This window comes from Rhipicephalus microplus, chromosome 5 (assembly GCF_043290135.1).
Source record: "Rhipicephalus microplus isolate Deutch F79 chromosome 5, USDA_Rmic, whole genome shotgun sequence".
Classification (NCBI taxonomy): domain Eukaryota; kingdom Metazoa; phylum Arthropoda; class Arachnida; order Ixodida; family Ixodidae; genus Rhipicephalus; species Rhipicephalus microplus.
Genome location: NC_134704.1, coordinates 13,202,287 through 13,225,329, shown reverse-complemented (window position 1 = coordinate 13,225,329; position 23,043 = coordinate 13,202,287). Strand labels below are relative to the sequence as shown.

The 23,043-nt window shown below is 42.5% G+C and overlaps 1 protein-coding gene across 1 annotated transcript in view; it reads left to right on the top strand.

Moving 5' to 3' along the window:
* Window positions 1-23,043, top strand: part of LOC119174009 (midasin) — a 213,071-nt gene that overhangs the window by 150,490 nt on the left and 39,538 nt on the right. Inside the window, exons 51-64 of the mRNA XM_075894860.1 lie at window positions 1,593-1,769; window positions 2,026-2,245; window positions 4,075-4,340; window positions 6,233-6,328; window positions 6,697-6,791; window positions 8,525-8,624; window positions 9,591-9,842; window positions 10,409-10,513; window positions 11,483-11,611; window positions 13,438-13,590; window positions 14,673-14,799; window positions 15,310-15,515; window positions 19,260-19,375; window positions 19,448-19,520. Coding sequence (XP_075750975.1) covers window positions 1,593-1,769; window positions 2,026-2,245; window positions 4,075-4,340; window positions 6,233-6,328; window positions 6,697-6,791; window positions 8,525-8,624; window positions 9,591-9,842; window positions 10,409-10,513; window positions 11,483-11,611; window positions 13,438-13,590; window positions 14,673-14,799; window positions 15,310-15,515; window positions 19,260-19,375; window positions 19,448-19,520 — 2,115 coding nt within the window. The remainder of the gene's footprint in view (window positions 1-1,592; window positions 1,770-2,025; window positions 2,246-4,074; window positions 4,341-6,232; window positions 6,329-6,696; window positions 6,792-8,524; window positions 8,625-9,590; window positions 9,843-10,408; window positions 10,514-11,482; window positions 11,612-13,437; window positions 13,591-14,672; window positions 14,800-15,309; window positions 15,516-19,259; window positions 19,376-19,447; window positions 19,521-23,043) is intronic.

Genomic DNA, 23,043 nt, shown 5'->3' with positions numbered 1-23,043 from the left:
TGCAAAAGAGTGGCTACTTGGGTTGGTTGGTATTGCATTTTTGAAAAGAATATACTTTCTTAGTCCTATCTGTGCTTTTTCTGAAACATTCTCTGTGCACTAAGAAAGTATATTTCTTTAATAAATGTTGAAATGGCTATGACCCATTAGTGCTGTTCACAGAAGTTGTTGAAACTCTTTAATTTCAGGGCCTTGAGAACCTTTCAGTTATTTTAAGTGCATCAAAAATTGAATTTCGTTGAAACATAGAATAACTGCAATCTTAAAAAAGAGGCCACTCCATTCCTGCTGGCTGATTGGTTGTTGGCAGTGGTTAGGCATCTATACATTTTGGGCCTTTATTTTGTTGTATACTGAAATGGATAGCTGATTTCTGAAAACAGTGTTTTCTTTCTGAATTGTCATGCACTACCTCGGCCCTTGGAGATGCTTTTTCAGACACTCAGAAGTCATTAATATTCCTCAAATGTTTTTAACTTCTGCTTTCTGCAGTGACCAAGCACTGGATCTGTTAAATGTTCTTAGCATCATTTCGTACTCATGCATTTACAGAACATGCTTTGTTGAATGGGCATACTGTCCCTTTTCACTTTGCCCAGAGGGTTTTCTATTCCTTCATGAGAACTCACTTATTTTAGTGGGCTGTCATAACTTGATGTGTTTGAACATTTCAACATCAAAATGGAATACAGTGTGCTTTATTAGGAGGGTTTACTTTTATAAAATGCTCGCAATGTAGTGATAATCTGAGTTTAGTAAGTACACTACATACCAAATTGCCGGCTTTATGTGTATCATGCATTTCGCTGTGATAGCCTTCAAAAGCTCATTTCAAAGAAATCTCGGTGTCAGTATCTGTTGGCATTTTTGATTGTGAGCAAAAAATCAGGGTTGTTCATGAGTGAAAAATTTGAAAGAGGTAATGAAAATGTTGGGTTCAAATTACAATGGAACCCAGGACCTGCGTGGCAGGCAGGTGTTCCGGCACAGAGCCATGCCACTGCTTGAAATCGTTTAGGAGAGAAACTCTTTTACGAATGTCACGCTGTGTGAGGCTCCTCCTGAATGCATGTGATACTTCACGGCAGAAGTGTAGAATCTCACCAGGCATAAGAACATGTGCATTGGGCAACGAGTGGTCGGCTTAAAAGCCTACCAGTCAGAAAGAACATAATCATAAATAATGATGATTAACGACAACGGCATCAAGAAAATGTGTGCGCGGGTGCGTGTTTTCTTTAGACACATAGGCGTGTTGCCTTGTAGACACCTCTCCAATTCACAAAAGAAAGAATTAGGCCATAAGTGGGCACTTCACAACTCTACTCACTGTAAGAATTCTAGAATAGCCTGAAATCGCCTGTATTACACACACAGACATTCTTTTTCTTGTGGCACGGTGTCCACCGAGAAGCGACGCTAGGCTAGTGATCGAGAAGGCAACGTGAATGGGACCCGATTACGCAGTGGAATTCTACCCTCGAAGGTGAAGCTTAAGTGTCCTCCAAATTTTCTAAGTCTCGGTGTAGTGAAAATGACATGACAGTTTTTATTAAGACTTTACCTGTGTCCTGACGGTTGGTCTTGCATAGGCGACACGTCCTGTGCTCCACCAGCTATCGATTTCATGGCAACTCAATGAAGAAGAGGAGCGGGAAAAGAAGGAGCGAGAGCAGAGCCTCTTCCAGTATCGCACTCACCCTGCTGAGGAGAGCCAGGAGGTGTTGGATGAGCAGCAGTGTCACGCTCTCTTTCCCAGCTACTCGCAGGTGAGCTGCCGAAATCCCAGTCATCTGGTGCCAGTTACTGTAGTTGCACAAATATAATGCTGCATTTCAATGGGAAATTAGCAGTCATAAAGCCCATAAATTTCATTCACCAAGATGACATTAATCAAAATTTTGCTTTTTTTGTTTTGTTTTAAGTTCACATAGTGCGACACTTTTGAATACAACAGATGTGGCGTTAAATTATAAATTGAAGAATCAGTGTTGCATTTGTGGCACCCAATCTTTCCGGCTACAGGAGTTTGAAGATGATGAAGATGAACATTCTCAACCTGAGAAGCCTTTGCCCGTGGCACAAGCATTTGCCTTCAGTGGCAGTGAAGCACTGCAGGTGTGGCAAGCTCACTGCCAACTTGCTGACCCAAAAACAACAGAAGGGAAAGCTGACTGCCTGGATGCCTTGAGGCTGCGCCATGAGGCACTGCGGAGCACATTGCAGCAGCATGGAGCTCACCTGGGTAAGCAGGGGATTTGTATAAGGAACTTTCAGTTTTAGTTATTCATTGGTCTGCAATCCAAATGCACTTATTCATTACTTTTGAAAGATTGAAAAGTCTCTTTAAGAAGGCTGTAGTCTTGATTCCAAGGTTTCTAATCAAGATATGAATGTAGTTACCAGAGTAAAATAGGGGCCAAGAAAAACTCTACCTTCCATGCTTTGCTTAGAAGATTCACCAAAGACGAAGATTTCTTTTTTGCCAACGGTGTCACACTATGCATGATTTATTGTTTATTATTATTTTGCGGGCAGGTCTTGCTTTCAGAAAGCTGTAATATTTCCTTGTCAGCTTCTGTGTTTGTTTTCTTTTTCTTTTCTGTAGATGTCCTTTAGATGACCTGTTGAATGCACCATATATTCGCCAAGAGAGATTATACCTCTCTTGGCAAATATGGTGCATTCAACAGGTGGCTTTCTAGCGCGTAGCCTCTCTTGGCATGCCTTACATACTGATGGTCAAAGTCTGACACTCAAAACTAGGCTTGTGCGAATATTTGAATGCTTTGAATATTCAAACGAATAATACTCTATTCGAATTGGCTTTAAATTACATTCAAAATATTGAAAATTTCGAAATGTTTAAAATGATTAAGTAAACATATATTAGCCTGAATGTAACCTATTGTAAAGGTGGTTTCACTGAATTAGAGGAGTGCTAAACCGTCAAAACATCTATTTCAACATATTGCTACGATACTGCGGGGACACGTGGTAGAAGAGGAGAACGAAGTTGGCACGAGCAGTGATCTGCCAGATCCCTGGACTCTCGCATTCATCATCTCTTGTAAATAAAGGCATCTTACTGTAACAATATATTAATTCGCATGTAACCTCCTGTAGAGGTGGTTTCACTGTAGTGTAATAGTGCTATGCCGTGAAAAACACACACACAGAAAAAATTTAAACTCCTTCGAAACCTCACTTCAAGGTTAAATAAAGCAATTACTATCGCATCGATTCATTTTCTAAGTTTAAAAGCTTGTTATACTGACTTATATGCTCTAAGTACAGCAAATTTTAACATGTAACATTTTACAATTTATCACGTGCATTTTACCAACACTTAATTCCTGCTACTATTTAAAGTTGTTTCCACTTTGCTTGATGTAAAAAGTTGCATTTGCACAGGCCTTGTTTCAATTTTTTGTTAAATATTGTGCAGGTTATTTGGGTCATGACAAATAAACCAATTTTTCTTTATAATAATGCGATATATATACTATTCGAATTTGATTCGAAATTATTTCAGCAAAATCACTGTTCGATTCCAATTCTCTTGGAACCTGAAATTCACTATGCGCACAAGCCTACTCAAAACACATTTTCTTGTCAGCTGGTCTGTCTGGCATGATGTTACTCTGACACAACAGAAGGAATATCGCCATGTAAAGATGTGCTGGCCAATGTAGCCTTTGTGTAACAAATAAGCCAGCAAGAAATACCATGTAAATGTCTGCCTGGTGTTTTTGAAGTGCCCACATGCTCTCTTACTTTTCCACGCAATGTGTAACCGAGAATCCTGTGGAGTTCCTGCCACTTGGTTGCTGCAGCACTTATTGGTACGGTATCTGCTGTGGTCTTGCAAGTGGCTTAGCATTAGGCTTGGACATGCTTTTTTTGGTAGTAATTTAGAGCAGGTTTGTATCAATGTGATGCCAACTTCTTACATGGTAGGGACCAAATTAGCATACCTTTACTAGTCTCTCTATCATTTAACTTCTTTGGCCCCAGTGGACTGACATGCCCTTTTGCAGTATCTGTCTGACAATGACGTCTCTGTGCATGCAGATGCAACACTTGATGTAGCTTTGCAAGGCTGCCACTTGGTCTCGTGCTGGTCATTGGAATTGAGCCTAGGCACAGCTAGCTTGGAGCAGCAAGGTCTAGTGCAATGTAAACCAGAGAACAAAGGTAGCGACACTGGACGCCAGATCGACCTATACCATGACGCTGATCTGCAAGAGACATCTCTGTGTGAGGGCCCCTTGCGTCGCCTGGTGACAAGAATTGAGGACCTTCTTGTGGAGTTCCCTGGACACCCAGGCCTTACCAAGGTATGCTTCTGCTCTCAGAAAGTGCAATGTGTGTGCTGAAAATAGAGCGTAGTTACTGTGTATGATGGAATCAGCTTATAAGCAAATCGAACCTACTGAGTTATTGAGTTAAGGAAGGACTCACTGACATAGTATTTCACTATCATTAGAGTAACAACACCATACATTAAGCAAATTAATTATCCAGCAGATGTAGTTCCACCGTGCTTATTTATTTTTTATTCAGCTATTATTTCCATTGTTGCGTAAGGAGGAAAGCTAAGCCCATAAACCAATCAGAAGGTTTGTACTAATCATGTAAAGGTGTGCAGCTTTGCAGAAGGACTTGTTCCTGGACCAGTTTGTGCGGGATCAAATTCATAATGTAGCGCAAAAAATGATAAGACGTACACAAGGAACGACACACCACAAGCGCTGCTGCTTTGCATGTGTGCAGCTTTGCATCTTGCAAGTATTACAGAAATTTAAGTTTCTGCTCTGTACCTCCATTCAGCTTCAATGCATCAATGTGTGAATTTCATACCCGAAAGTTACTTATCTGTACTAAAGCTCAAGCCTGAATGGATCAATTTCATCGCTATTTCATGATGCTAGAAGAGCAGCTTATGGAAACAAGTGCCGTATTTACTCGCATAATAAACGCACCCCCCAACTTCACTCATCAAAATTTGGATACCCCCCCCCCCCTCCCCCGCATAATAATCGCACCCCCTACATTCATCCGCTGCACTGCCGCCAACCGACACCTGGCGCCTCCTCACCCGTTCGTTCGCTCTCTTCTGTTTTTTATTACTTTGCCCCCTCGCTCAACCACTCCTGCTCGCCCCCCCCTCACTTCGCCCGTTGCCGCAAGCCTGTTTGCTTTTCTTTCTATCTGTGCACGACACCTCCCCGTCTTACCTGTGCACCACAGCGGGGTTTACGAGCAGTGCGAGTGTAGAGACATTGCAGCTGATACGCACACAACGAGCGAAGGTCACCAAACTGCCCATCACCAAACTGCCTGCGCCAACTGAGTCGGTCGCTTCCTGCGAACTCCTTTCCCCCCTTTTTTTTTAGCCAACTTTCTTTCTTCTCCCTAACTGTCCCTTTGTTCCCCGTTCCCCCTTGAGTGCACGCTTTTGGGTGCCCCTCGAGATTACAAGCAGATACCACTGTTGCGGTTAAACGATTGTGAGAAAAGATAGTTGCAAAACATGCATGCGCGGGTGGCCACCAGGGGACAGCTTGCAGAAGATAGCGCCATCAACCATCGAAATTGAATGTGCAACGAAGAAGCTGTTTCCAAACAGTGTATGCGTATGTAAATTGCAAAAGGCGCAGCAGCCTAACCTATTTTTTGCATTACTGCATTTTTTTCCTTCTCCCGAAAACGTTTTCATAATATTTACCCCGCGTAATAAACGCACCCCCAACTTTGCTCCGATTTTTTGAAAAAAAGAAAAGGTGCGTTCATTACGTGAGTAAATACGGTATAAGTGTTCCTGTTGCTCACTATTCATTACCATCAATACACTAAAGTGTGGAAACTTTCTTCTCACTGTAGAGATTATAAAGGCTTGTTGAAGAAAAAAAAAAAAACAGGCTATACAGACTATACAGATACATACTATAAGACATTAAGACTATACAGACTATACAGATAAATACAGACTATAAGTGAAAAAGTGTAAAACTTCCATGAAGTTCTGGCTTTCATGTTGAAGCCTTGGTCACATAGAAGTGGCTCAACTATTGAGCCACTTCTATAAAGCCTTTTCACTTTTGCTCATTATTTTTCTGCATTTATTTTCTTCATCACGCATCTTCCAGACCAGACATGTTATCGCCAATCCATTGATTTCGTAATGTCTCACTGTGCTAGCTTGTTTAATTTTATTCTTCTTTTTCAGTTGAAACAGGTCTGCAATCGTGTGCTGGACCTGCCGGTGTCATCACCAGTAATGAAAGTTCTTCAAGGACTGGAAATACTGCTTGCACTAGGACAGGTCAGTTTCACAGCTCTTAATTAGCAATATCATTGCTTTTGCAAATGTGCAAATGTATAATGTTTTCAGAAGCTTCACGTAACATGTAAGTCATAATTCTCTGTGGAAAAGTTGAAAAAATTTCAATTTACTTAAAGGCTTACTTTTCATTTCTGGCAAGCTACTCTTAGCAACACCCATGGAGCCATGGAAGATAAGTGTGAAATACTAGGGTACGCTGGCAGCTTGTGTAGCACATTGTATCAAATGACACGTTACATCATTCTCCTTGCATGCACATTTGCATGCACCTTCTGGGTTACGCCTTAATAAATCAGCAGCTACACTGTTCAACTCAGTAGCTGATGGTCACTTTGCTCCTCTCACAGGACTGGGAAAAAGGGGCTCATCGGAAGATTTCCATTTCCCCTGAGCTGAATGCACTTACCCACTTGGTGGTGCGGTGGCGCAAAATGGAGTTGCAGTAAGTGCTGCTGTTTGAACAGTACTGCTTTTTCAAGTTTGAGCTCTGTGTGATTGAAGAGACAAGGAGAAAGTGTTGAAAGCTGCATTCTGGCTAGTTCTAAAGAGCTACATTTGTAATCAGTTATTTGTGTAGTAAGACAACAGAATTAACAACAATAGAGCAGCGAAAGCATTATTTCCTGTCCTATGCTGCCTTCACTAAGTTTCACATCCTATGACATCTGCAAGTATGAACCAACTGGTTTAGCAGGCGGTAATCAACATTAATTCATTTTTCTACTCGTTCACTTCAGTTATCTTCAACCAACGTGAAATGCTAGAGGCCCATTTACGGTGCCAAAGCGGTGCCCAGTTTCGTCGCTCATTTCACAGGCCAAAACAAGGACAATATCCCCTTGTGTAAAGTTAAGTCGTCGAATAAGTTCAGAGGCTCAGTAGTCCTGCCGCTGAATTGAAGGTCGGTTGTGGTTGAACAGCTAGTTTCTCATTATCATCGTGTGAAATTTTTGCTGTTACAGTGGAATCCTCTTAAACGGAACTTGAAAGGGCAAGAAAATTTGTTTCGTTTATGAGAAGTTTCATTTGATCAAAGCCCACAAAATGAATTAAATATGACTTCATTTGAAAAGCACCAACTGTGGCTGACTGAACAGAAACATTTTGAAGTAAGCAATACTACTATAGTTGATGAGAAAGAAAAATGTTACTAATATTGCCAACTCGGAAAAAATGAGGTGATAACAATTTGCTTGGCCTTGTTTAAGCACTTTCTCACATAGTAGGAGTGCATTGCTGAAAGGCTGTGCAGGAACCCTGTGCCACCAGGTGTTCAAAGTAGCGCTGCAACAGGATGACAGCATTTCTTGCTGCACTATCAGCCACTGAAATGGGCTCGAAATCACACACAATCTTATCACCACTCGAGCACAGATTCTCATCTTGAACTTCAGCTATAAGTTCCTCAAGGCTGTCTCCTCAAGTTCACGACGAGACGTCAATTGCTGCTCGGCATGTGCGGACATGTGCGATCGTTTGATTGGCTTGACTAAATTAGCTTTGGCTATTGTTTTATGGTTGCTAGACAGCTGTGGCCACTTCCGCCGTTCATGGGTTTTGCTCGTTTTAGTATCATTTAACCGATGTAATCTATAAAAATGTTCTGATTACCTGAAACTTTTTGTCATTAAATATATAAGAGACCAACCAAGTGTGCCTAGATAGTTTCGGTTATGCGGCTTTTCCATTTAACCGAGTTTCGTTTAATGGGAGTTTTTTTTTTTTTTTTCTACGTAATGACCCCGCCCCCCAAATTGACATCAGCTTTTCAGAAAAAAGAAAAGGTGGGTTCATTACGTGAGTAAATACGGTACGTCCACTGTACTAACCACTTCCATCACGTTGCTGCTGCAAAAGTGGTTCTCGGTGAATGAGCCGTCTCGTAGCCGGCACAACACACTTGCAGTGGAATGAGGCATAGGGAAGGCGCCTTGATCCCCTCAAAGGAAAATGAATATGTCAGCATTCTTTCTCTTGTCTTGTCATAGGTAGGACTCTGGACTACTTTGCCAAATGCACTCTTACATGTCTATACAACAGAGTACCCGCAAGCCGCAGAAACACCACATAAGTGTTGTCCCAGTGAATCTTGGTGGATTTTTTAAAAGGTTTCTCTTTTCCTTGTCAGTCATCTTCTGGTGATTTTCGCTCAATTTTCTTGTGCATCTGTTTCAGCAACTGGACCCAGTGCCTGAATGGAGTGGTCCAGAAAGTAAGAGAAAGAAGTGCCAGGTGGTGGTTTTTTATGTACCACCTTTTGGCAAACCTTGTTCAGGTACAGTTGAAACTTCCTGTTCTAGCATGTTTCGTGACGAGCGTCTCTCAGTCATATTGGGGTATCGGGATGTTAAACCCCAGCAATGTTAATTTAATTTCTACATACTGTCCTGAACTTAAACCATGCTCAGAAATCCTGGAAGGCATTTTTCTCTTGTTTGCCTATACTGCTGTACAAAACTATCTTGAACATGGAAACCATCACAGCAAGGTTTTATCATATGGTTTTAATGCATGTGTCAAGCACTATGTTACCGCCTCTGCTCTAGGCACTAAGGTTGAATTTCTGGAAAGTTTACTAGGAAGTTGACTTTACATACATGAACATAGTGATGCTATCTGTTGGAAGGATGGATGGATGGATGAACGGATGGATGCTATGACCTTCCTCTTTATAACGTGACAATGACATGGGTTCCATCAAGCTCAAAAAAAAAAAAAAAAAAACTGAAGAGAAAGCTTTCCTTTTATGTTGACCTAATGCCTTATCTAATTCGATTGAAGCGATCTCATTATACCAGGAAAATTATAAATTCATGGTGCATCTCTTTGCCTTTTCAGGCAGAATGACCTCATCTTTTCCACTATTTCTGTCCTTTATCTCTACTTTCCTGCCACCAATACTCCAACCGTCTCTTACTTGCTTCTATCGTGGACGTGTTCAGCTTTCAATGGTTGTCCCTAAAACCCAAGGCGTCATGTAGGCTCGTGCCCACACGTATACCTAGGTAGATATCGCCACATTCAATCAGAACATGTTCCATCATTTCTTAAACTCCCCCACAGCATGTGCATTGTTCTTCTTTATTCAATCTTGCTTTATAACTACGCGTTCTAAGGCAACCTGACCTCGTCCCACCACAGCAACCAATATCTGTCTTCACATTGCCTCTTTGAAGCGAGAAAATTGATTGGTCTTTGGTTTAATACAAGCAGATAAAACAGTGGGGGCATCACAATGCAGGAAAAGAGCCAGCTGGATGCAGACACTCTCCGACAGGTGAGGGATGAGCTGGTGCGTTTCCTGGACACAAGCCGTCTCGGGGAGTTTGAGTTTAGACTGCAGCTGCTGTGGCCCTTCTTGCTTGAGGCGCAGCAGTCGGGCTCTCTCTTGACAGGCCTTCTCTTCAACCTGTGGCACTTCTACAGCCAGTACGTCCCGTCTACTCGTGCTCGCATTAAAGCAGATAGGGAGCCCATTGAGAAGAAGCTCAAGGTGGGTTTCGCCTGCGTCTTAGGTCGGTCAGCTGTAGGCTACTTCTTTAAGATTTGGCCCAATTTAGGCATTGTGAACTGTACACATGCTACAAGGATGCGTAAAGTAAAGATGTTATAGTCCTTATTTATTTTATACTTGTCCTTAACTGGTGCACTTAGTTGCATGTTCATTCTGTGACCATTGAGCAAAAGTGGAAAGCCATTTAACCTGGTGTCAAGATATTGCATCAATGTCGTGGTTAAACTTGTTAGCAAAACTCAGTTTTCAAAGTAGCAAAGCTTTTGTTAATGTAAATGGCTAATTATGGCATTAACACTTAGGCAGATATTGATTAAAATAGTGGCAGATAGTATGTGTTTATGAAGCACCAGATGGCAGGTGCATAGAGATAAGTGGCTTTTCTCCACTTCTTTTCTTTCTTTAGCTGGATTTTGTGTGCTGCAATAGGACTGTGTGCCGTGTTAGACTTGTCAGAAAAGGTGTACACACTTAGTCTTGTTTGCACATGGGGCCGTCATGAGGACATACAAAGCCAGAATGGGTTGTTCCGCTTCATACTGCAGGAATTCGTAAAGATAGTTCGCTGGAAGGACATCAGCTTCTGGGCCATCAAGCAAGCTGTGGAGAAGTCCCACAGAGTGCTGGTCTCACACGTTCGAGATTTTCAGGTGATGTACTCAATGTGCTTCTGTTGGTTCCTTTTCTTTTTGTTAGCACGAAATTCTTTCAGAGTGTATACAGTAAACTCCCGTTAAGACAAGCTCTGTTAGGACGAATTCTTGCTTAAGACGAACACTCACAGCAACCACCAAGGACGCGGGTTCTGCGCGACAAATGTTACAGTAGTCTTGATGGGGGCATTCAGGCGAACATGAGAAAGCAAAAAAAAAAAGCCCACTTGCTGGCACAAAGACTCAAAGCAAATCGATAGCTAATTGCGACGTGCAGGGAGGAAGGGAGATAAGTGGAAAAGAAAGGTCAGCGCATGAAGCTGGTATCTTCTGCGTGTAGGTATCGAGCCTGTAAATGGAGAAAGGGCCAGCTTTATAAGCAAAGAAAGCAACAAAAAGCGTTCATCCTTTCATGTTCTCCTTGCGTTCTTCACTTCCCCAACAGGGGTACAGTAGAGAACAGAAGAACACAAAAGCATGGCTAGAGGGGAAAAGGCAAGGGAAGGGGAAAAAAAACATACAAAAGTAAAAACGGGAACAAAGATCGTCTGTACATTACAGTCACATGAAACGAAACCACATATGCGACGTTAACATGGGGCACTATATGGAGCACTAGCATGTCTTGGATGGGGCCTGTGTGCAGTGAAATCTTTGTAATGTAATGTAATGTAATGTAATTGTAATGCACCATTTTCATTACGGAAGCGCACGGAAAACTAAGGGCATTTCGCACACTGAATATAGCTGCGTCGTGTCTTTTTTGTGTGCCCGAGGCTTCAGATTGTGAGTAGCGTAAATTGAGATATAGGCATTCATAGAACAGAGGTAAAAAAACAAAACAAAATAAAAATACAAGGTGTTACAGCTATTTCACAGAAGGCTTGTTTACAACAATTAAGAAAAAAAAATAACTGATATCATCACATTGAACAGAAATTTGTTTTCTCTCTCTTGTGGCTGCAGCAAGTGCTTGACCAAGATGCCCGCTGTGCATTCAATGGTTTGACCAAGGAAGCGGAGTTCAAAGAGCCAAGTTCCCTCTGCCTGAAGTTCAGGCCTTGCCAATTTCTGGGTCCTGTGCCAAAACGTGGGGTTAGGCCAATACCCGTTTTCACTTACCTCTCTCTACCGATTTCAATTTCAGTGGAGTGTCATGCCCCTCTTGTTTCTTCTTTGTTCTTGACTGCTGTTAGAATTTCAAAGTTTATTAGAATATAGCTAATAGGCTTTTCTTCGACATGTTTTTTCGGTTAGTAACGTCGCCAAGCTCTTGTCCCTCTGGGGTGTAAAGTACATCTAAGTTGCCAAGCTGCTCGTCTCATAAAAGAACATACCTGCTTTAAAAAAGGGTCCCTCAAAAAGTATTTTGCGAGTTATGCAGTTAGGCTACAGCTAGTGTTAATCACTTGCACTATAACTTAGCAAAGCACTGTGTAATTAAACACCTTCAGAAGCTGTGCTTTTTCTCCTCAATGTCCTCAGTGAGTAATAATTCGGGCTAAACTTGTGCTTCCACAATGCTCCGCTGGCACACAGTTGATCACAGAGGCCACACTTTGTGCTTGTCTGCTTTATTGATCTATGTGCATGTGCACCAGATATCACCATAAATGCAGCCTCTCATACTTTTTAAATGCTTAGAAACCAGTCATGCCTAATGCACAAATGGCATCGCAAAACAATGCCGTGGCCCCCAACAGACAGCTGGAAAACTTGGTGTGGCAACACCGCTGCAATCTTTAGTGATCCACATCTTTGCAGATATGTTATAAATTAAACAATTTGTGCACTATGTAGTCTATTTATGCAATCTATGCTATTGATGACTTTGTAAAGAATAATGAGAACCACTTTAGGGTCCTGGATAGCATGTGTTCTGAAGAAGACGAATACAGAGAACAGGTAATGGCAGGGGCGACTTGAAGCATCACACTTTGTGCCATGCCTTTGTTCCGTCACAATACTGTGACACTCCTCTGAGCCTTGTGCAGTGATTGCCGATATGCAGTTACTTATCTCACATATTTGTGTGGGCTTATGTTACTGCAGTACAGTCCATCAACCTGTCAAAGGATTATTTATATATAGATGTGTGAGCATTGTTTGCTGGAACTATTTTTCGTGCCAAGATTACGAGTGTTGGCACCAAATCAAACAGGTTTTGTCATTCATAATGTATAACATATCTATGAAAAAAAAAAAAGAGAGGGAGAGAAAGATAAAAAAACATATGCAGGAAAGAAAAAACAAGATAGCACTGACAGTGTATGTGTTAAAAACTACATATTGAGGTCATCACATCTTCTTGGAAATCCAACTGAAGCTGGAGTCAGCACTGTAAAATGTGCAGCTTGACTCGGTTAACGTATAGAAAAGCTTTTTTCAAAATTGTACGTGTGGTATATTATTATAAAGTGATACAAAAAGCTCAAAAAAGTAACTTATTTTATACCGACAAAAAGCTTTGCTATGCATTTGTGTATGACCTACAACATGTGGCTCCTCACCCTATTGGCGCAGCCTCTGTGTTATGGTGGTGCCTGGGTTATGGTGGTGCCCATGATGCACTAAATAAATCTCAGCAGCAACATGCTTGGACTTGTGTTGTTGTGAAAGCCACCTGGTGCATGCGTCAACTGCTTGTGTGCTATTTAAAGGCTTTTGAAAAGAAAGCTATACAGTTACCATCCCTGTGGCTGTCCTAAAGTTGTTGCCTGGCAGTTTTGGTTTTGTGTTGGGTTTCAAAGTTGAGATCAGTGCTTGTCATCAGAAGGGGCAAGCTTTCTCTTTTTTCTGTGTTCTTATGTCTTGTATGTCTTTTCCATGTGAAGGCATCTGGGCTGATTGCTTTCTTCTGTAATAAGTGTATTGAGTGCAAGTGGGAAATTCAATTTCTTCAGAAACTGTTCTCTTGCTAGGATGGACAGCACCGTTATGCATTCCGAATGCGGCAGCTTCTAAATCGAGTGATGCGCAACATGGAGGCAGTGGAGCTGACGCAAGAACTGGATGACCTGGCTGCTGAAGTAGCTGCCACTGTGGAGGCATTTGAGCAAGAGGATGTCATCTTGGTATGGTGGCATTTCCTACTGCTTCGTAGTTGCTGGCTTAACAGTCACACATGCAACTAATGTTGTCATGTAACTAAGTTTTAGGACGAAGAACACAGAAAACGAAATGGTTCACAAAAAGTGCCTTGTGTTGCAGCTGTAGAGATTTCTGCTATTACCATGCCTCAACGGAGTAAATTTTCTGGTCATCTTAATCATGTTTCTTCCATGCCAAATAATGCTACACGTTTCTTATGCTATGTATCCACTTTTATATAGTGTGGAGCACCATTCACTGTGCTGTGTCAAAATATACCTTTTTATTTATATGCCATTGCGGTGGAAGGGTGAAGCAGAAATGCTGCTGCTAATTTAGGGCAAGTCAACAGATGTTTATGTGGACTCACATTTTTCCAGAAGGTGGTGTCCAGGTTGATCTGATTAGAAAAGTTTTCAATTCATCCATCATACGTCAAAAAAAAAAGGGGGGGGGGGGGGGTTGGGGAGTCATGCATCACATGTCACCAGGGACATCTCTTCATCCTTATGAAAACTGATAGAAGATAAGATACTGAATACATAAAGGAAAAAGGAAATATAACAGCTCAACATTGATACTTTTTATATAAAGAAAATTTTGTTATATGTATTGAGGTACATTATATCAAGGTTTAAATGTAATTTTATTAGCTACATGCCACACACAACAAAGGCACAGTATCAGGAGTGGGTTTCAGATTTTCCTTGGCTTTCAAATTGTACTGTTCTGCTGTCAAAGCAATGGTAGAGTGGTATGAAATATCAATCTAACAGTCTGTTCAGAGGTTCAACTTCATGTGCACCCCCCCCGCCCCCCAACAATGCATCTGATACGACGTTTGTTCCAGTGATACTGCAGTGATGCAGAGTAGTGCATTTTTATACACAAAAACTACTGTGCCTATGCATGTTTTAAGCTTGTCTGTGTTTTTGTTCAACTCTGCCTACCCTGTCTTCTTAGGCAATGTTATGACTGATTTGTGCATTGAAATTTGTTACACCACTGCGTCATTGTGTCAATGCTTGGGGAAAATAAAAACACACGGGCTTGTTTGTAAGTGCAGGCCAAAATGGGTGGTGGCCAGTCTGAACCCGAATCCAAGCGTGAGGATCGCAAGAGGCAGGTGCGCCTCGTCCAGCAGTTGAAACGCAAGGCCCTGGCTAATCTTTTCAAGACATTGGCCAATATGGGTAAGTACAAAAAAACAACCTGTGTATTCTGCAGAAGTTGGAGCTTGGCTCTTCTGACTCGGCAAGTGGATAACGTTTCTTTTCTCACAGCACTGTTGAGGTGTCCACCGAAAAGCCAAGCGTGGCTAGTGAGTGATGTTAACGGGGCCTGATAGTGCTATTGTGTTGCATTCTCAAAAGCCATACATCAGCATCCTCCAAGATGTTGCTTTGCTTGCTTTTTTTGCATGGTATTGCCTTTCTTAAAACTCTTTTTTTTGCTTTACCCTCCCTGAGTTTCAGTTTCTATACTCAATTTTCTGCCTTGCTGCGCTTTTATATCTAACTGCACCATTTCTAGGATCTCACGACTATCACATTATATGGAGAAGAAAACAGAGGGGAACAAAGGGATTGTAACATTATCAATTGCAAAGATACTGTGCATATGTCTTGCTATTTTTGTGTCTTGCATCTGGAATATACTCTTTTGCCGCAGCCTTTACACTCAGCACACTGTCATATGTACAGGTCTGTCTTACCGCAAGGGCCAGCTGTTCGGGCCAACAGCGCATAGCATGCTGGAGGCACCAGCGCTTGAGCTCTCAGAAGCCATGAGGAATAGCCTGCCTCCAGTCGTGGATCAGTCCATGAGTCGGAACCATGCTGGTTGCCATCGCTACTACTATCGTTGCATCGCAAGTGTTGCCGCCTTGGCTGCCAGCTGCCCTAGTAAGGTATCCATGCTTTTCTTTCTTATTCATCCGCTGGCTCCACTAATCATAATTGTCTGTTGCTGAATCAAAGTGCCAAGAAGAAACTAATCTTTGTAGGAGTGCTGGCACCTCGTGTAAAGTTGTTTGCGCCTCTTTATCCGAGGCCCAGTTACTTGCGCAAGAAAATCGCCTTCTCCAGACCCCAACGGGCAGAGCAGTCCTAACAAAACTAGGGCGCGATACTTTATTACAAACACACCAAGAAACTAAAGAAGTACCAAGCGAACTTAGAGTTGCTTGCCAATACCAAGCAACATGGATCCTACTCTGCGTGCTGGAAGAAGAAAGGCAAGGGCTGACTACATTGACAAAATGACAAGATTTTTAAACACGGCCAGATTCATTGACGCTGCGCCTTATCAGACCAATGAAAAGAGATATGTGTGTGTAGTCACCGACCATTGAGGGAAAACTACAGCCTGCTCTTCAATAGATCAGGCGTCGACAACACAAGCAGAAGAAGTGTCCATAGCACTCGCAATAAAAGAGGGATGGACGCGAAACGCTCCTTTAACAGTCATTTCAGATTCGCAAAAAGCTTGCAGAAACTATCTAAAGGGCAAAATTGGAGCACAAGCGCTCCGTATATTGGTTGGGACAGGATGGGACTCCACAGTGAAATACGTACAGGCTGTGACTTGGGCACCGGGGCACGAGGGCGTGACAGGGAACCTGCACGCGGATGAGGCGGCTCGAGGCTTCACAAATCACCGAGCCACTCAAGCCAATGCAAGTGATGACCCTACACCCCTGGACCCTTGCTTCGCAACAATTTTAAAGTACTATAGAGAAAATAGGCAGCTGTATCCACGTCCTCACAGCAAGCTCAGCGCTGCGGAGGCAACAGCGCTAAGAAAAATACAGACTAACACTTACATAAATCTGCACACTCTTCACCTGATGTACCCCACGGCGTACAGAGATATATGCCCGTGGTGTGGAGCCACCCCAACACTCTTTTTCACATCACGTGGGAGTGTGCAGAGCACGACGAAGAACACGACACCGCTGGCACGTGGGAGGAATGGGAGGCGCTGCTGTCTAGCCCAGCCCTAGTGGATCAGCTGCGGCTTATCCACAGAGCTGAACGGATGGCTCGCGCCAGTGGGGCCCTGGAATAGGGGCACCACCCTGCCGGACAGACTTCGCTCTTCACCCTGTATATTCCTTGGGGCACTGGAGTTCAAGCCTGTCTGGATTATGTACATAATAATGTTTTCTACTGCTACTATTACTTGCGCCTATTTGCATGACGGATAGGCTGCATTTAATGTTAACAACCATTGTGCAGTAGGTGGCGCAGGGTTAACCATCATTATCATTATGGTTAGCGTGGTAGCACTAGCAGTGACGCCTGGCGGCGAAGTTGGGTGGTAGCACATGAGACATGAGCGGCTCTTTTTTGATGTGTGGTGGCTGGGCCAAACAGTCGTCTCCTGCGGTGGGTTCATCGGGATGATAGTGCGAGCTGAGGATTTGTTCATGAGCTGAGGATTTGGTCATGAACATTGTTCACAACAACGTTCATGGCAGCTTACGACTCTGCAATCTAAATTGTATAATGCTATGAACCTTGATCAACTATGGCTCAGCAAACATCGCTGCATCGCCATGTTTAGTCAATGACAGACACTTTTCATTGGCTGGCTTCTAGTGACTTCAGCTGTACTGTTGAAGGGAGTGTTAGTGAGAAATCGAAATTGTACTTGCATAGCTATTAAATAAACTCTTGCAATGAAATGAGTCAAGGTATATTATTGAATGGACAGCCAGGATTCTGGATACGCACGTAGTTGAAAATTTTCAAAAGACGTTTCACGATCCCTTCAAGTGTCGAAACCCTAGAAAATGTGCTTAATGTTTTGCATTGTATGCTGGTGAGTACGCTTGTGTGAATATTCGAGTGCTTTGGTTCGAATTTAAATTATTGAAAATATTGAAGTACTGTTCAAAATGAACCATTAAGTGTATTATATTAGTCTGCATGTATAGGTTGTTACACTGGAGTGGGAGGGTGCTAGGTATACTGCAAATACACCTATCGAGGAGAAATTTGCTCTGCCATAAAGCACCTCTTCAAGTTTAAATGAACATATTACCCTCTCATTGATTCATGATTTTGTAAGTTTAAAAGCTTTACAAAACGGCTCACAGGCTCCAACTATACTGAATGTTAAAACATAGCCTATTTTACATGTTATCACTTGCATTCTACGGAAAGTCAAATCCTGCCACTATTCAATGTTGCTGCGACTTCCCTTTGAACCAAGAAGAATACTACATTTGCACATGCCTTGTTTCAATTTAATAAAATATTATGCAGGTTATTTGGGTCATATTAAATATGCTCATTTTTTTAGGCTTGTGCAAATAGTGAATTTTAGGTTCAAAGGCAATTCGAAGTGAATAGTGATTTTAGTCGAATAATTTTGAATCGAATTCGAATAGTATATATTACATATAAAGAAAAAAGGGCATATTTATCATGACCTAACTAACCTACCCAATATTTTTAAAAATGGGAATGGGGCCTCTATGCAGGGCCCCCGCAACACTTTTTTTAGTAGCCATGGAATGGATTCACTAATGAAGCTTATTGCCTTAGGAATTCACCGTCGCAAAAAATTTTTAGAATCAGTCCAGTATGAGCGGAGTTGCAAAGAGCTGTTGCATCCTGCAATTTCATTCTCTCTTTTCATCCCAATGAAAGTGCTAGAAGCCAAGCAGGGAGGTATGGTACGGGGAAAGAAGATACGTCACGTATGCCTCGTGACCTTGAGCACATTCACTCTCATTGTTTATTTCTTCGAATATGCAAATTTTCAGTGCCATCGCACACGTACGCACGGACAAGTGGTGGCCTCCCGCGGCGGCCCCAGTAATGACCGAGCGTGCCATGCTCAAATCAGTCAATGGCTGATACAATGGCTGTAACGAGTCATTTTTGAGCTTGTGCCGTCATCTGTCGAGAGAAAGGAGCAATTTTTAGCTGACTTCTAGAATTTATTGTGAATTGCAGACCGGCGTGCTGAGCTGCAATATTTGTCTCGCATGTTCTCGGTAGCCTTGACTACCGATCAGCAGAGCGTTTTCTGACCATGCTCAAAAAGTGTTGCAGGGCCCCTTTAAATTTGAAGGGAGCTTTTGCGGATCTCTTCTAAACAGGTACTTTCATGACTTAGCACACCTACACTGCAGTGAAATCATCTTTACAGGCAGTTACATGCTGATTAATATACATCTATTCGTTCATTGCGAATACTTTGAAATTTTCAATAATTTAAGTTCGAGTCGAAACCAGTTCGAATACAGTAGACTCTCAGTAAACGGAAATCTGTTAAACGAAACTACTGCTCAAACGGAACTATTCCTTTTGCAATGCTTGGATTCGGGCTTGTATTATGCACCCATGTTCACCTCTGAGTGAACGGAACTCCTGTTAAATAGAACATATTTTTCCGGTTCCTTCAATTTCTGTTTACTGAGAGTCTACTGTACTCTACTATTTGTTCGAATATTTTCACAAGCCAATCATTTTTCTTTAAATTATGTGATATATATACTATTCGAATTCGGTGCCAAATTATTTTATGAAATCACTCTTCACTTCAAATTCACTGCGAACCTATAATTTATTATTCACACAAGCCTACTTGTCAGCACACTCAGCAGGATTGGAGATATCTTGTGAATTTTTGTCACCAGGAATTTGACCCACAGTTGATGGAAAGGTGCTGTGGATTCGCGGGTCACTTGGCCACCCTGGCTGTGGAAGATCGCAGTCGTTCCTGCGACGCAGTTCACAAACTGGAAAAGCTACAGTAAGTAGATTAAAGAGCAGTGGTGACCACGTTTTTCTTATATTTTATTCTGCTTTTTCTATATTTTTGTAGGCATCTAGCAACTTCTCTTGAGGAATCTTCAAAAGGACCACTTCCACAACAGGCTTTCCTCGACCAATGGAAGGTGAGGGCTTGGACAAGCATGGTCTCGCTGTAATGTGTCAGGAAGTTCTGTGTTTTACTGAAAGATGTTGGTGCAGAAAGTGTAGTTTACTTTGGTGAAGTTGGACAGTGAAAACCATCTTGAGTGCTGATTCGCATTACTCATAGAACTGCATGTGAATAATCTGGAGAGTCGAGTAAGACAAGATTCCACCTATGGAATGTCTGTTCCTTGGTGCACATGACAGTAGAACAGGGAAACAAACAGGTTTGAGGAGTGAGTTGATATACTCCTCCCTACATATGGAGGACTTAATGATGCTGCATTGCATCATGGTAAAAAGAGACCTGCATATTCTAGCTCATGGATTGTAAAGATGGGTGAATAAAGTGAGCCAACAGCTTGTAGAAGCCTCTGTTCTGCAAAAACTTGTGCATGCCATTACTGTATCTTGGAGCCATTGGATTTGGTATCAGTTCGGGACATTAGGCTGCATATTAACCATATGTACAAGTTTGTGTATTTCTTCTTTCATTACATTCCAATTTAATAAGTAATGGGAGAATGTCAAAAGATTGAGCTGTGGCATTAATTTATTCATTTCATTTATATGAACATGAAACACAGGTAAGTACAACCACAGAACGGGCTGTCGCAAACTAAAAACTGTTATAGAGGGCTTGCTACCAGGAAATGAAAAAATGAAGAGCGTTTGTGAGAAATAATTGTAGCTAATACATCTATTAAGACATGTATTCATTGCAAATACTGGGAAAAGAAAGAACAAAGCTGGGTGATAGCATACCTGCCAGGTCTTCTGGACTTTCAGGGAGACTCCCGGATTTCTGCCATTTTTCATGATTGTACGGTTGGCTGCAAAATCTCCTGGAAATCAAAGTTTATGTGCGTGATCTGGCTGCATCAACAAAAATTAAACCGAGTCCGATCCAGGCTTTTTGCGAAACTGTCAGCACTATCGCACACTAGAATCTGTATGATTCAAATTCGTGAAATTGAGGGGCCGAATTCTACTGTGGCTAGTAGGTTCAAATTCGAATGTTCGGTACCAAACCGTCATGCAGTGGCCGAGAGTAATGTGCTGGCCCAAGAAAACAGCGGTCACTCTTGACACGGTCTCGAATGGCAACGACGTAACTGTTAAAACCGCGTAAAGTACACGCACTTTGAACGCTCACCCAGTAAAGCGGCGCTTGTTTCTGCAAATGCTGTTGACAAGACTGCGCCTGAAGCAATCATAAATATATCAACAAGCGACTTAGTTTTGAAGGCATGTGTGCGCGGCGAGTGCTCGCGGTTTAAAAATGGAAGTGCCGTTTGCTGCAACCGCCACGTGAAAACCATGGTTGTTGTGATGCGATCGTCAATAGCGACTACAAGCTCCGAAGATAAACGTCTAACGCAACGGTAGATTGAAAGTGATAAAAGCAAAACAAGAAGGCACGAGGCGTTTCAGCGCTCATGCCGATCTTTGTTTATGATTACGGTGGAGCTTGAGGCACTCTGGAAAGTGCCTCAAGTGCAGATTTGACTCTCGGAAGCCAGCTGCGCCGTCTTTTATTGGTTCATTTGCGTGAGTCTTACAGTAGTGCCCACGAATTCTTTTGATGGAAAGAAACGGTCTGTGCTTGTATCACAGTTTGGAAAATGGTTTAGCTTTTTTTATTATATTAAAGTAAAATTCAGGTTCTTTCAATGTTGTAGAAATCAGCTCTCCCCACTCGGCACCCTAGATACACCACTTGAGGTGATATAGCAAAGTGGGAGAATAAAAGTACTGCCGTTATGCAAATAGCGGCGATTGACTGGTTGGTGGCTTGAATATGAAGTAAAAACGTTAGAGAAGTTTTAGTGAGGCTGAGAAAAACTTGTATTTACAGACCATACAGAATTTACATGAGAACGAACAAAAAAAGTTACAGAAAACAGAAAACACTTTGGCAATGTACCGTCTTCTGTAGGGCGACCCCTACGGGATTCGGCAGAGCCAACCATGCTTAACACCTCCGGGGCCTCTTCTTATTTCCTTGGTGCTCTGCCCTTACACAACTCTCGGCGAATCTTCACCTGTTTGTTCTCTGATAGGACAGTACACTTGGTTAACCAAAAGCCCGCCACAAGGACACCATGTGAGGGCTTATGCCCTCTCTGCAAACAACCCAACAACCAAAATGTAAATAAAATAAAACTAGAAAAAAAAAGTCATAGAGACCTGGGCAAGCTCAGCGGCGCACAATTATCTACACATAAAGAGTTACACGTACTGGAGTTTGTGGCCGTAGAACGGCTTCCCTGTAACACGTCAACTTCTTGATGATGAGGCAATAATCCGCCTGTCCCATGTGTGCTGTAAGGTAACCGCTCGCTGACCGCACGTGGCTCCACTTATAAGCTCATTTGCAAGGATTAACGCGAAAGCAATCGAAAACATGTCAGTGCGACAGTACTCACCAAATCGCCGACCGTGTGCTCAATTACTGCGATATCGGTCACGCTTGCACATGTCGCAAGCCCGCCCGCTTCCGAAGGCCACCAGAAGTAAGCCGGACCATGGCAAAAGGTTGTTGGCAATCGCACGGTGTCGCAACGCAAACTCCCCGCCTTGAAATGGAGGCACCTTGTAAGCACGCGAACAGCATGCGGCTGGGCTGCAGCCGAACCGATGCGAGGGTTCACCCCGCCACGCTGAGTCCTGGAAGGGACCCATTCATGCGCAGGCCTACAGTGCCGTGAGGTAATTAGGGGGTCGTCACAATGACGTTTCTAATCCCACCCCTTTTGTTGCCCACATAGGGGTCGGTTTCTTTTTCCTGAGTTAACAGGAACTCGGAAACACTCAACAGTCCCAGGTGCTGATGCACTTCGTGGGGTGCCATACGGGCGCCACACTATGTGGTCACGGCAAATCGGGTCGGACACGCTTCGACTGAGTGCCATCAAAGCAATACTGCGAGCTGGAGCAAATGCAGCACGATGGCTGACATGCGTCCCAAAGCTTAACGCACGACACAAATGAATGTAAACCAAATACTGTTGCGCAACCACCTCTTATCACGGTCAGACAATGAAGCTTCGGGCGATAAGAATATTTCTGATTCCACATCAGATTGCCACGTAGCACTGAGATTCTGTTGTTAACACACTACTTCACCTGCGTTGTTTATAAGCCATGATAAAACCGCAACACCAATGTTTACGCTTATGGGGCTGTTGTATGTGACAGCATGTGAAACAAGCAATGTAGACAGGTATCATTCAGTGCTACAGAAGATTTAAATGAGACAAAGAAAATCAATAATATGTTACATACTTGTACTGCATAATTTACAGTATATCTGCATATATGTAAGAATACACATAATCTATAGAGGACCATGTTGTAGTCATAGAGAATCAAGTATTGCATATACCCCTATCAAATTATTTGCAAGAGCATTCACAATATAGGTGTTTAAATCATTTTCTGGTAGGTCTCCTTGTTTGCTTAACTGTTGTTGATGCAGAATGAAACAATTTTTCATATACT